Source organism: Wolffia australiana, chromosome 17 (assembly GCF_029677425.1).
Source record: "Wolffia australiana isolate 7733 chromosome 17, ASM2967742v1".
Lineage (NCBI taxonomy): Eukaryota > Viridiplantae > Streptophyta > Magnoliopsida > Alismatales > Araceae > Wolffia > Wolffia australiana.
This window is the reverse complement of record NC_135851.1, coordinates 11,812,313-11,827,071: the sequence shown is the minus strand read 5'-3', so window position 1 is coordinate 11,827,071 and position 14,759 is coordinate 11,812,313. Positions and strand designations below refer to the sequence as shown.

General features: G+C 39.3%; 2 protein-coding genes across 2 annotated transcripts; one reads left to right on the top strand and one right to left on the bottom strand.

Moving 5' to 3' along the window:
* The first annotated feature begins 7,191 nt into the window (after positions 1-7,191).
* LOC144714660 (uncharacterized) lies at positions 7,192-13,639 on the top strand. The gene is made up of 7 exons (XM_078589441.1): positions 7,192-8,714; positions 8,804-9,016; positions 10,081-10,668; positions 11,037-11,111; positions 11,354-11,432; positions 11,534-11,636; positions 11,734-13,639. Exons 1-7 carry the CDS (start codon positions 7,566-7,568, stop codon positions 11,810-11,812), a joined length of 2,286 nt encoding a protein of 761 aa, XP_078445567.1. The 5' UTR covers positions 7,192-7,565; the 3' UTR covers positions 11,813-13,639.
* LOC144714661 (BTB/POZ and MATH domain-containing protein 3-like) lies at positions 11,542-13,252 on the bottom strand. The gene is made up of 3 exons (XM_078589442.1): positions 12,807-13,252; positions 12,112-12,716; positions 11,542-12,017 (listed from the first exon to the last, which is right to left on the bottom strand). Exons 1-3 carry the CDS (start codon positions 13,250-13,252, stop codon positions 11,821-11,823), a joined length of 1,248 nt encoding a protein of 415 aa, XP_078445568.1. The 3' UTR covers positions 11,542-11,820.
* Positions 13,640-14,759: the final 1,120 nt, after the last annotated feature.

Here is a 14,759-nt window from a genome sequence, read left to right as displayed (position 1 = left end):
GTTGACTGCCACGTCTCCTTTCATTCTGAATTTTCCTTTTTGACAATGCATTTTTTTAACACCCCCACCTTCATTGAAAGAGGTTGTTCGAGGTTCTTATCTTGTCCTCCACCGTGCCAAGGCACGTTTACAGCATACGCACTTGTCACTTTTGGATAATGCCTGAACCAAGCCTCTCAAGTTGACTGCCTCAGTCGTCCACTAAAAGTTTGTGTTCTTATCTAGTTTTCTGGCCTCCTTGTTTTGTGGGCTTGCATTTCAGACCATGGGTTAGATGGGCTCATGCGTAAATGATATTTTGGACCTATTATTTTCATAAAATTATGTTTATTTTGAAAATAACTTCTTTTCCTGCGTGAATGGATCTGTAGGTATTGTCCTATAGTGTTCCAATTAGACTTGCTTTTTTTCTGTCATGTTAGGCATTACAATTTTTCTGAAGTCTATTGGATTCCATGTATTCATAAATTGTTGTGTAAAATCTTACATTTATTTTATTTCACTGATCCCTTCAGTTTATCCTCATTTTACTTGGTTAATTGCTAAATTGCTACAAACAATTTCCATCTTTTTGCTGATATCAGAAACATTGTTAGTGACCTATTTTTGAATCTTATGATTAGCAGAAACATTAATGCTATACTTTGTAAATTGATGCTATACTTTGTAAATACATTTTCAGGGGATTAGAAAGCTGTATTTTCTTGGCCTTAATATCCTATTCCTGCAACCACTCTTTTTGGCATTGCACCTGATAAAAACTTGTACAGGAAAAGCATCTGTGACGCTTCCATCCCCTAATTTTTTCATAACCTTAGGCCACTAAAACTTAATCCTGAACCCTAACCCTACACCTCACTCTTTCTCTCTGTTGGGTTGAGATTGTTGATCTATTGAGTTTGATTTCTTGTGTTTTATTTTTTATTTTTAAGTTTCTTATTGGTATTCAGTTGTCAAAATTGTTTATATTTAGGCTAGGAGTCATCCACTGGGAAATTCCAAAAAAGTTACACATCACGAGAGTGTTCCCACCATATCACACTTAAATGTAAAGTTCACCATTGATATCCACTATGTCGAGTTGTGTATTGATTGAGAGATTTACATTGAATTGGCCCACCTCAACCCAATGAATGTGACGTGGTCCAGAAGTTTATTTCTTAAAGCCTTTGTGGTGTACCAAGATGATGATTCTTTTAGAAGCTAACAAAATCTATAGAAAAGTGCAAAGAAACACATAAAATCATTAGACATATGGATACTCTCGCATAATACTTTGACTGATTCTTCTTCTTTCATAATCTCAAAAAATTACTTATTTATTGGATCTTACATCTTTATTGGATATTATATAACCATCAAGTCAATAACACCACCATATCTCTCTACTTATGTTCATTTGAATCACATATTAATTCATTATTATTTCTAGTGTGATACTAATAATGAAGTCCATGTATCTGCGCAATGATCCAATGAATTATGATGAGATTGTAATATAGTGATTGCTAGTAATTAAACATTTATTATAAATATTTCAATTTGATAGATAATTGAGATGGACATTGAATTACCTGATATCTTACACAATATGGTAGATCTTGTGGTTGTTAGTGTGGAGACATCTGAGGACAAATGGTCGGTGATCTTTCGAGAAAGATTTCATTACATTGTTCCGTATGTATCTTTGAACAGTATTATACTTAAACGTCAATCATGTTGACTCATGTCACGGCTGTATAAGTGATTCGTTGACCTAAGAAACCAAGGACATATTGTAGGTGGACGACTATGTTTTGGTTACGACTCATGACTCTCTAACCATGAGATTCAAACCAGTTTTAGCTCGGATATAGTAAGAAAACCACAGAGATGATTGTGTGGTCAAGACGAAATCATCCACCCTCGATATAAGAGGATATTGCCCCAAGGAAGACAATGCACCTAAAACCACCTTTCTTCTATATATGCATTCTCCATTCTTTCCATAAGAGTTTGATGGTGAGAAAATTCACAAGAACTTTAAGAAAGGAGTGGTGAAGAAGGAGAGGAGATCCAGAAACCTTCTAGTCGCGTGGATGCCGCTGGAAAACAAGCAATTGATCAGCTCGAAGAATTTTCCAAGAAGAAAGTCAATGGTGGAAAAAGTTCCCCAAAAGATAATCACTACAAGTTTTAGAGATAATTTATGAAATGGTATCATGCTTCCACTCTTGAAAATTAATTTCCTGCATTAAAACATAGCTCCATAACCAAACAATATTTTTACAATGGCATATTTTAATTTTGTTGTCAAAATCTTCTTGAGTCACGCAAGACCTTATAAAAGACTCTACAAGTCCCATAATTTAGAAAGTACCTTTTCTTAGGCATGGCATTCTTTGTATCTTCTATTTTATTTTTCGATGGTTAATTTCTCGATACTTTAAGTTATTTTCAAGGGTATATCATCATGGATTATTATTTGAGGAATATATTTTTCTTAGAAACATGTTTCTCCCTCCTAGTGTTCTCCTAATTATAGAGTGTTTCAGGGCTTGGAGACTCACGCACAATCCCCATGTGGACTCATGCCTTGAAGCGGCTAGTTCTGTGGATTCAAGACTTGGCTACTTCAACTTGAGCAATGATATTTCTATTCAAGTTGTGTTTCTACATTGTTCTTATACCTAGGTTGAGTCTACATGCTTTTTAAAGACATGGAGGCTCCATTAAAGGGGAACTGAACTTATAGTCACATGTTACTAAGAGATATTATATAAGCATCAAGCCAATTACAATTTCATGTTTCCTTTAAGTTCATTGAAATAAATATTCATTGTATTTATGTGTGGTGTTTATAATGAAGCACATGAGTACATGTACTTGGGTTTTAGAGGCCTTGATCTGGATGAAGATAAGGATTCTATGTAGTGAGACTCATAACGAAATCGAACGACACCATGAAAATCATGAAACAAATCACATGTGCACGGATCACATCCATGAGTGAGACAAGTCGAGATGCTCAAATGTGTAGCCTCTAGATGTATCCACACAATCCTCGGCACGTCAAATCTCCTCCTTCACCCTTTCGTGTTTCGTTCACTTTCAATCGTCGTTGTTACACCATCATGATCGCATCCACAGTAGAGAGGAGGTTCGGTGAGAAGGGAAATGAAGGGGAAGGCCCTGAATAATTCTGGCCTAGGTGAATTTAGTTCAGGGCCTTCAACTATTTATACTAAGTGGTATTTTTCATAAAAACCCCCAAAACTTAAGTATATCTTTCGACGTCCAAAAGATCATTTGCGTGTGACCCTCTAGGCCCATGTATTAGTCTAGTTAATGACTCCATCAACCCAATAACCTTTATTGGCCTTCAAAATTAATTAATTATATCATCATATAGATTAATTAATGTTGGATCGATTTAATCCAATCGATAGGTTGAGTTTCCAATACATCGGGTGCCAAGCTACGCCTCATGCTCTATAAGATACAAAGGAATGTGTATCGGCTCACTCATGGAACCTGTTCATCATCAGTTACCGTGTTTGTATAATCCATCATCCACTTGATGCTCTTGGGATGACTTAGGGTATGGTCAACTAGCAAACCCAATCGGCCATACAAGTTAGTATAATACATTTGGAAATCATCACAGAACTCTTCTTCGATATTTCACTACCTTGGCCAACAACTTCATTGCATCATCTCCCTTGAGCTGTCACCTCTTATACCGAGGGTGGACAATCCCATATTGACCACTCAATCGTCTTTCGTGAACTTCTTGATGCACCCGAACAGAATCTTGCAAATCTTCTAAATTTCTTCCCAAATTAATTAAATAATATGATGGTATAATTAATTAATAATGATGTATAATAATTTTTATTAGGCCATTAATATTATTAACTGGAATGATACGTGAGCCTACATGGTCACACACATAAGATTAAAATTTTTTGGTAGATATACTTCCTTTCCCCCTTAACCAAGAGATAGTTTTGATTGTGAGAACGTCAATAAAATCATCAATAAGGGTTGAGAAGAAGGGGAGATCTGAGAGCTCCTTGATCGTGTGAATATCATTCACATGATATGTGAACGGCCTCATATCATTCTTCTAGGAACCAAGTTGAGGGTTGAAAAACTTCCCCTTGATGTATCAAAACTTTATTTTGATTTAATGGTCGATTTATTATTGATTTCATCTTATGTGTCTATTAAAATCATTTCAGAGTTTTTCATCCATGGTTAGAACCCAACAGTTACAACCTATTAATTTTCATCTTACCTACTCATCTAACTAAATAATGCTATCGAATCCTACAAAATAATCATCCCACACTTCTCCAATGTTCTTCACCACGACTAGTTACTCTCTTCCATTCCCAATTCTTTCATTCCATAATTGTATTACAATAATCATAAATATCATGTTATTTTTAGCAGTATTTTTATGTATTTGTATGCTTATTTTAATTGAAATTTAAATAAATGCATGTTATTAACGACTGAAATGATTTAGTGCACTTATAGAATAAATTTCTAATTTTTTTTCATTTTATGGTATTTAAATATAATTGTTCGACATTAGTTTCATGAATGAAATAACTTTTAAAGATAGAAAATATTATTTAGAATTATTATAATGTTTCAATTAAAAATATTATTTTTAGAATATTATTATAAATTAGAATTATTATATTTAAAATAATATTTTTATGTATTTGTATGCTTATTTTTATTGAAATTTAAATAAATGCATGTTATTAACGACTGAAATGATTTAGTGCACTTATAGAAAATATTATTTAGAATTATTATAATGTTTCTATTTAAAATATTATATTTAAAATATTATATTTAAAATATTATATTTAAAATATTATTTTTAAAATATTATATTTATATTAAAATTATTATATTTAAAATATTATTTTTATGTATTTGTATGCTTATTTTAATTGAAATTTAAATAAATGCATGTTATTAACGACTGAAATGATTTAGTGCACTTATAGAATAAATTTCTAATTTTTTTGATTTTATGGTATTTAAATATAATTTTTCGACACTAGTTTCATGAATGAAATAACTTTTAAATATAGAAAATATTATTTAGAATTATTATAATGTTTCTAGGAGTTTATTATATTTTAAGAATGGTGTTAAGATTTTTTGGATTTTCTGGTATTTTGTGGAATTTTCTGAAATTGATCAAGAAAAATATTATTACAATAATATTTAATTAAAATAAGTCATAAAAATATAATAATAGTACAAGAAAAATAATATTATAGTATTATCATAAGTCAGAAAATGTTAATTTTAATTTATTTAAAATTTTTAAAAAAATTTTATTGACTTTTCCAATCCTAGAATAGGGTGACTCGTTGGGCCACTAATAGGTTGAGAGAGAAAATCGGATGGCTCAGATTACTCCAAAATTTAAACAATTATATATAACAATCTAGAAGGAGTTTTAGGCTGAAATTTTGTGGGTATTTTCATCTTTCCCTTATCTATCCATCCACTGTATTGGATTTATAAATAGAACCCCACATCCTCATTAAAAAAGGACATGCTTAGACTTTGTTCCTACTTTATGAGTAACATATTAATTTGCTTAATTCAAAACTCATTTTTCCGCTAAATTTTTGCACTTCAAGAGGGAAGGATTGAATGATTGACGTTCAGATCAAGACATGTGAAGGAAAAAAACCACTTGGCCCTTTGGGCATGTGATAACGAGGTTGATATGATCTTCATCTTTTTTTCTGCCTCATGTTTTCATCCTTTTCCCTAGGTTATCATCACTGATGGCCTAGGTTTCCACTATCTCACACACCAGATCCAACTCCACCTCTCATCATCGATGTGTATTCATATCCATCTTAGTTGCACAGGTGACAATAAAATTTTCATCACTCACCCCGCTTTGTTGCTCATCAGTGCGTATCGCCCAGCATCTTTGTTGCAATCAGTGGCGATACATTTGTCCCTCCACTCCACGCACATCCATCGCTGTCAACTGTCAACCGGCGTTGCTGTATCACCGATGCAGGTGTTTATGTAGAATTAATTAGCATTTTCATACTGTAAATCTCTATTAATGCTCTTTAAAATATTTGTCAATTCAGAATAAATTAGGTTAATTGGGAAAGTATTTTATAATCATTTTAGAATTATTTTTCACTAGTTTTCTCTTGTTAGTTTCTGTTAAATTCCTTTAAAAATATTTTAAAAACCAAAAAATAGAAATTAAAGCTAAATTCACTTATTTAACTCTTCCTCCTTGTGGACTCAACCCGTGCTTGCCGTGTGCTCTTAAGAGAAACATAAATATTGTTGCATAATATTTAGATACTCCACACATTATGCCTCTCATCTTCCAACTGGTCGACAATGCATTCTTTCATAGATAATGTGTTTTATGATATTAGATTTATAAGTAATGCAAAATTTTAAATGAATCACGGGTCTAGGTTGAATTTAATTCATTCTGTTTGTTTAAAGCATTATTGTCTCATAAATATATAAAAACTACTAGTAAATGAGATATTTCAATTTCAAACTTTTAATTTAAACTTCAAGTTTGAAATTGCATCCATCAAACTGTTAGAAATTATTTTAATGGTTATTTGTAAAATATATTTCAGTTGTTAATAAATTTCAAAATAGTTAACTCGTAAGTAGGGTTTATAACGTAGTAAATTAAATAATTAATAATAGGCAATGAGTACATATAGATCTTATATACTGTAAATTATTTGATTGTCCACTTTGATACTTTCCCGTACACTATTATGATATTAACTCATGTTCCATTTCAGATTAAATGAATCAAAGGTGCCAGTGGCAAATAGGGTGCTGGATGTGTATTCCTTTACATAAAAACCTTATTTTCTAATTATCTTTCCTCTGGATTACCAGAAATTTTGAAAAGTTCTCTATGAGACTTATATGCTGTTATCCTTTCATAAGTATTTGTTGAAACGATCATCATCTTTCGGACTTACATTGATAAGGACAAATCATGTCATCCATTAGAGACAGAAATTCTTAAATCAAGAAAATGATCGTCTCAAACCTTTGTAAGGTTGTTTATGGAAACCTCATTTATACTGCCTATGGAAAACCGGCCATTAAAGCGTCCATTTTTAACTTGGATAAATGAATAGTTTGACAAGAAAAGATGGAGATAGTTACAGCGTAACCCGGGGATGGCGGGGAGGTTGTTGGCGGCGCGATACTAGAACAAACGCGAGCTCTGCTACTGTTCAATTATATTTCTTCGTTTCGATACCGATCTGGCCTCGCCGCGAATCCCCAACGGCGAATTTCCAATCCCATCGATTGAAGTTCAGGCAGCGGATCTCCTCGCGACGATCGGAAGCGCGTCCTCACCATCCCCATTTTTCTTCTCCCCAAATTCCCCTTTTCCCGAACTGGGTCTGGGCTAGGGTTCCAACGGAAGGTGGGTTTGGGAGATTTCCGGTAAAAGTTTCGATTTTGGCCATTCTCCGGGCTTTTGTCGTCCTCGACGGTACAGCAGGTGGGGATCATCTATGACGTAGATGGGCGACTCCGGCGGAACACGCGACCAGGCCACGTGGCCATCCTTCTCGCCGGCAATGGCGGAGTCCAAGAGGACGGCCCAGACCCTGGAGACTCAGTCTATCTCCGTAAGCGAACACAGCAGCGGCGGAGTGGAGATCAGGGAAGAGGGCAACTCTTCAGACGCTTCAGCCGCTCCCCCACAAACAACGCAGCAGATGCAGAGCAGCGATCCGAGTTCTTCCACGGTGAAATTAAACGTCAGCGCAGCGCCCACAACCCCGATCCCGCACTCGCCCATCGTAGATCAGCCCTTGATCTCCTCTCCCCAAATGCCCCTTATGAGCGCCGGCATATCAGATTACCCGGCAAAGCAGCAAATTGCAGGTCAGTCTCAGGGCCAACAACAGCCTCAGAAACCGCATCAACTGCATCTTCAGCAGCAGCAATTCCAATCGGCCCACCAATTGCAGCAACCCAGCATGATGAGCGGTTCCACAGGCTTCCAAGTCTCGCAGCAGAATCTTCAGAGGACGGCCTCGAGCCTCAGAATAGCGCAGATTCAGCAGCAATTCGGGGCGGCGGGGGCGGCTAACATCATGAGACAGCACTCCGGGATGTATGGGCAGATGAGTTTTGGTGGCTCGCACGCCCACCAGCAGCAGCAGCAACAACAACAACAACAACAACAGCAGAAGTTGCTTCAACAACAACAACAACAACTTCTTCAGCAGCAGCAGCAACAACAACAGCCATCACCATCACCACCTCTTCAGCAACTCCCACATCATCATCAACTGCCTCAGCAACAGCAGCAATCTCAACTCCAGCAGCAACAACAACAACAGAAGCAACAGCAACAACAACAACAACAACAACAGAAGCAACAGCAACAAGAGCAACAACAGCCAAGCTTACAGCAACAGCAACATTATCAGCTTCAGCAACAGCAGCAGACTCAACAGCAACAAGAGAAATGGCTACAACAGCAGCAACAATTGCAGCAAATGCAACAGCCTCAGTTTTCTCAGCAGCAACAACAACAAATTGTTGGGGGGATTTCGCGAGCAGGGATGATGCCTCAGGTGTCGATGGCGGCGCAGATTCCGGTGCTGGCCGGACAGCCTTCGACGACTCAGTTTAATCTGCAGAGTCAAGTACTTTCACAGGTTAGGCTCATCATGTGTAAAAGATAAACATCATGACCAAAAATTTGTCTTCCTGGTTTTTTAAAGAGGTTTTTTTAATTTTTTTGCAGTCTAGACAAAAAAATGGATTGGGTCAGACTTCACAGTTCCATCAGTCTAATACATCAGGGCAGACATTTCAAGGTGTGCAGTCTATTGGTTTGATGAGCTCATTGGGCCAGCTTAGAGCAAATGGGCCTCTTTCTTTGGGCCAACAACGGTTACAGCATGGACAGATGAGGCAACAGCAGCAATTATTGCAGCCGTCTCCATCTTCTCCTCAGGTAGCCGACATCAAATGATATCCCCTCTATTACCATTTTTTTTTGCATTTTTAATGCTCTTAAGTTACACCGACTCACATTTTATGATTGAAGAATGCCAGTTTTAATTCTAGGATAGCTTGCCTCTGTGTTTTTCTCAGTGAAAGATCATGGAAGTCTATCAGGGCGGACTTGGATTCTATGAAACCGATAAATTGTTGTCCTACTTCTTGTCCTTTTCTCTCTAAAATTCATTTGTGCTGCTGAACAGATCCTATGGGGTTTACGCATTAACTGCTATTTCTTAAACTGACTATTCCTTGGTTATAACTGATAAGAGATTTCCGACGGAATGATGTCGACGAGCTTAATCTTTCATATTAAGGAAAACAGAAGGTTTATAAATTTGTGCTTACATCTTAGCATATTTTTATCCTCTCGGTTTCACGTGTAATGAATACCATTATATCGGGAAAGATCTTCATCGCCTGAAGCCCGTGGCTATCAAAATTAGACGATATTCTTTTATCTAGCTTAGCTTTGCCGTGCTCTCAAATGAGTGGATACCTTACGTAAGCTTACTGGATCAATAAAGCTATAGGAATTGTTCTCTGTCTCCGATGACGATGATGAGGGGGCAGTATGAGTCGTCATCACCCCGCCATATGTCACCGCCAGGAAAACGATGACAAAGTCATCACTGTTATCGTCTCTCGTCAGCAGGTAGTTTGATGATGATTTTGAGTCATTTTCTCCTCTCGTCACTCACCATCTGATAATCTCAATCAGATGACAGGAGACAATGACCAAATTGTCATTCGTCTGCAGCTAGAATGACAATAGCGATGACCAAATTGCCATTGTCCCTCAAGCCGTGGACAACTACAATGATGATGAGGGGTCCTGCGTGACGGCAATTTTATTCATCGTCAGTAAATGCTGCCTATAGCTTAATCTTTCTTTCCAAATACAAATGTTTTCATTGTTTTCTTAATATTTTCACCGACAATTTGCCCAAAGTCTATAAAGCATTTATCTCTTTAATAATTGAATTTTATTCACTCGTTTATAATTTATTTTCGTAGAAGCTTGGGGGGCAAGGCCTTCAAAGGACTTCGTCCCTGGCATCAATGAATATCCTGTCTGGGTTAGCTCAAAATGGGCAGCCATCAGCAATAATGCAGAACTCGTTCACGCAACAACAGCAGTGGATGAGACAGATGCAGCCAGGTCTGAGCAGCCCCGGTTCGCCCTCTTATCATATCCAACCACAGCAGCAGCAGCAGCAGCAGCAGCAGCAGCAGAGACATCAACAAGCTTTTCTTCAACAGCAGTTCTCTTCTCAAATGCAGCAAAAAATCATGTCAATGAGTCAGCAGCAAATTTCTCAGCTAATTCAACAACAGCAGCAACAACAACCGCAACAGCAGCATCAGCCTCTGTCCGCGACTTTGTCCCAGCAGCAGCAGCAGATGCAACTTCTGCAACAGCAACAGCAACAACAGTCTCCTAGGGTTCATGGATCTGTTCTTCAGAAGTCAACAAGCATGACCGGACTGCAGGCTGAAAATTCTGCATCGATCTTAAGCACTTCTGTTAGAAGCGCAAGTCAAGGGGCGGATGTTGGTAGTCAACTCCTTGGAAAGAGAAAATTACAGGACTTGGTTTCTCAGGTACACAAACCACTTAAAAGGAGATAGGGTTCTATATTTGTTTTCGGTTGCGCAAGTAGAGAACAATTTTGGGGGTGCGTGACCTTTCCTTTCCTTAGATTTTGGGGTGAGAATTATTTTTTTGAGTATATTTTATGAGATATTTATTTTTCGAGTATTTTGATAACGCTAGTCCAGTAGCGCGAGGAGAGGGAATTCATGTTGGGGGTGCGTAACATCTGTTTTCATGAGATTTTTGGATGAGAATCATTTTTTAATGTCTCATTCGTTCATTAAGTTGATAACCTTTTGTTGCCATTTTTTATGTTTAGGTTTATTTTTTCTGCTTTCCTTCGTCAATTTTTATGAGGCCTTGGTATCTGCTGCAGGTGGATCCCCAGGTGAAATTGGATCCTGAAGTAGAAGATTTGCTCTTAGAAATAGCTGATGATTTCATTTACTCGGTAATTCCCCTCACTTTTTACATACAAATTTCCATTCATTTGGTGCAACCAAGACACTGCGGACTTGTTAAATTTTACTCTACGTCTGAACATATTATTCTTTATGCTGTGAAAAAAAAGATGGGAACTGTTTCAAAGTGCTATTTTTCTCTTCCCATTTGTTTTTCTTCCAATCCGTAAAGAAAAAACTAACCGTCGATCATTAATCATTGTAATATCATCTGGTTTTTCCATCGGTCCAGGTAACGTCATTCGCGTGCAACATCGCGAAGCACCGAAAATCATCAACACTCGAACACAAAGATTTGCTACTGCACCTCGGTCAGTAACGTGCATTTTTGTCTTTCATTATAGATCCTGCAAATGTTTTTCTCCTATTTTTTTCTTATTTTCTCTCCTGCAAATGTTCATCCTCATGACAGAGAAGAACTGGAAACTGAACATCCCCGGCTTCACAAACGAAGACCACAACAAGTACCAGAAGAAGTTGGCAAGGCCACAACAAATCTCCTCTCTTGTGTGGCGGTGACCATCATCTCACCTCTGCTAGCTTCTTCTCCTTCTTCTCCACCTCCTCTATATAATCCACTTGATGATAGAACACCAGGAACTCGAATTTCAGCCCAAAGATGGATCATTCTGCCAATGGCCTCCCTCAGAGTCAAACAGAGTTTGAGATGGAGAGAGAAGGGTGGAGGTAGCGGTGGGTTCAGAGCCGCCGGCGGAGGCGGCGGCCAGTGGCGTCAACGCCGTCGGGCAAGTCGAGGCCTTGGACGCTGCTTCCTCCCCTTTTGGTGGGCATCTGGCTTGGGTCGTCTTCCACCACCGCAATTGTCTCCAGGAGATCAGAGAGAAGCGATGGGCAAGCTTCTTCCAGATGCCCAAACCCTTCTGTCTGCATCACCGCTGCATCAAAACCATCACAAGCAAACCTCTGTCAGCATGCCTGAATTCCAAGCAAAGCCCAGAAGAAGAAGAAGGGGTCGCCGCCGCCGCCTACCGCCGAGGTTGGCCGGGATGGCGGCGTACTTGAGGCAGGCAGCCTTGAGCTGGCTGCATTGGTGCTGTTCCGCCACCGCCAACGTCGCCGCCACCGTCGCCGGAGAGATCTCCCCACACAGCTTCTGCTCGCAGAGAAGCTTCAGCCGGTCGAGCCCGTAGCGGTCCGCCGCCGCCAGCAGGTGCTGGAACAGCACCGCCGAGGGCTCCGCCGCCGTCTCGGGGAGCTCGTCGGTGTAGATGTACTGCAGCATGGCCTTAAAGACCGCCGCCTCCATGTCCGCCACCGCCGCCCTGGCGGCGTTCCGGTCTCCGATCAGCCCAAAGAATTGCGCTCGGAAGACGGGCGACCGCGCCGCCAGGATCAGCTTGTGGGCTCTGAAGCTCTCCTCTCCGACGTCGAAGACGACGTCGGCGCCGACGCCGGATTCGAGCAACTTCCCCAGGCACCCGCCCATGTCCGGCCGCGGCACGGCCACGCTGAGCTGCCTCGGCGCCTCCATGCGCGTCCTCACCACCCCCACCGTGCATCGCATCGCCAGACAGTCATCTTTGATGTAGTCCGACGTCTCCAGCGCCGATCTCCTGAAGAACCGCTTGTACCCCCTGAAAGAATCGCTTACTGGGTTGGGTTTCATCCTAATCATCATCATCAAATCTCTCATAATGGATGAGGAAGAAGAAGAGGAGACGAACCACATGCTGCCCTTGTACTTGAGCGAGTAGGGGCCGCTCTCGAGGGCGCGGTCGAAGTGGCTGTGCACCTTGTGCTTGTCCTTGCCGCTCTGGTCGAGGAGAGTGAGCTCGAACAGGGCCCTCACGTCGGTGCCGTCGCTGGCCAGGGCGATGAACGCGGACACGTACAGCGCGCCGTCCTCGGGGTTCTTCCCGTCCGGGTAGAAGTAGATCGCCCACTGGTAGCCCCCCACGGTGAAGGCCTCGCTGGACATGTACTTCCCCGCCCCCATCCCCTTGGACAAAGAGTACCCTTTGATGGTGTAAAGGTGAGATCCGTTCACCGTCTCGCTCACGCATCGGGACTGCGTCACTTGGAGCTGCGGCCCGCGCTTCGCCGGTGAAGACCCCGTCTTGCTACCATCGTCGCGCGCTACTCCGATCGGATCAGTCTCCGGCCTGGACATCTTTTCATCGAGAATGCCAAGAAAGATGCCGGATTTTGGAATTCCCAATCGGTAGAACGCCGCCTCCTTCCTCCTCGGGCCCAAACCCTAATGGATGACCAAGTTCTCGAAAGGGACGACGGTAATCCGCCGGAAAACCAAGGAAATGATAGTGGAATGAAGCCGTTGCCGCTCTGCTGAGAGATCAGATCGAGCTTCGGTGGAGGACGGCCGGCGAACGCGGCGGCGCCGCTGGGAACGACGGCGAGTCTCGGCGACCACAGCTGGGAAAAGGGGGACCGTAGATAGAAATATAAATGCGACACTCGGTTTTAATTTATGCACTTAATTTCTTTCCTCGGGGAGCTCGGCCCAGTTCAGTAAGTGTGAGTTGTTGTTGAACGGGCTTCTATCTGTTCGGCCCATTTAAAAGCCCATTTAACATTTATTCAGTCTTACCATGAAGATTGGAAAGTGAACAGTTGTTTAGTTCTCCCAAAATGGTTCACACCAGACAGAGCTTGTCTTTGGACAATTTTCCACTTGGCTACAAAAATTAGTGGCGGATATTAAATGGTTTTAAGTTGATGCTTTTGTTTTGTTGTGCATTAGGTTGGTTATATAGTTGGTGTGTGCTAGAATTACCAAACAAATACAGTCCTGAAGCTAGAATAGAATTTTATTTTTTGAAAATTAATTTATTGAAGACGTAGTTTAAATTTTATATTTTTCTCTCGTTTATATATGTTGGGGGAAATAAAATAACTTAAAATTCACAATACTCTTAACCACGTCATCTGAATGGACCAAAGACCCTTAATATATTTTAAAGATGATAATAAATCTATTAATGTAAATATTAACTGAATAGCTTATTAATTTTTCAACTTATAGAATAATTTATCGGAATCTAATTTAACAAAATGTAGTTATAATGAATTCAGTATCGTCTTAACTGATTTTTTATTAAAACGAATTCATTTTATTATAACTTTATATTTTTATTGGTTTTTAGAATTATTTTGATGAAATTGCGTTAATAGTTACTAGATAATCCAGATTTCTTTCCTGAAACGGATGTGGGGTAAATTATGTGACAATTATTACTAAGTGTAACATAATATTTTATAATATTTGTTAAAATTTTAATCACTACATTATAATATTTTTAGAAATAATATCTTAATCTGAAAATGTTTAATCTTATTGTGGAAATAAAAATTAAGAAACATAGCGAGGTATAATGATATCTGTTAAGCTGATAAGATCCAAAATGAAAAATACAATGTTTCTTCACGACCTGAAAATAAACCAATGTCGTTATAAAAATTCCTCAGAGGATACTAATGAATGGATGTAAAAGGTTATCATTGATTACATGAATTTTATGTTTACATATTTATAACACTCTCATTGATTACCCAATGTGAGCAAAACATTTATCTTGAATTACATAAAATGTTTAAACACCAATTTCTGTTTTTTGCCAAAATGAAGCCAAATTTCTATAAAGATAGTAATCACATCC

Coding starts and splice junctions, on each gene's coding strand:
- LOC144714661 (XM_078589442.1), bottom strand. CDS start 13,252: ATGTCCAGGCCGGAGACTGATCCGATCGGAGTAGCGCGCGACGATGGT. Junction 12,717..12,806: donor AAGTACAAGGGCAGCATGTG/GTTCGTCTCCTC, acceptor CGATTCTTTCAG/GGGGTACAAGCGGTTCTTCA. Junction 12,018..12,111: donor CATCCCGGCCAACCTCGGCG/GTAGGCGGCGGC, acceptor GTTTTGATGCAG/CGGTGATGCAGACAGAAGGG.
- LOC144714660 (XM_078589441.1), top strand. CDS start 7,566: ATGGGCGACTCCGGCGGAACACGCGACCAGGCCACGTGGCCATCCTTC. Junction 9,017..10,080: donor CGTCTCCATCTTCTCCTCAG/GTAGCCGACATC, acceptor TTATTTTCGTAG/AAGCTTGGGGGGCAAGGCCT. Junction 11,433..11,533: donor AGATTTGCTACTGCACCTCG/GTCAGTAACGTG, acceptor TCCTCATGACAG/AGAAGAACTGGAAACTGAAC.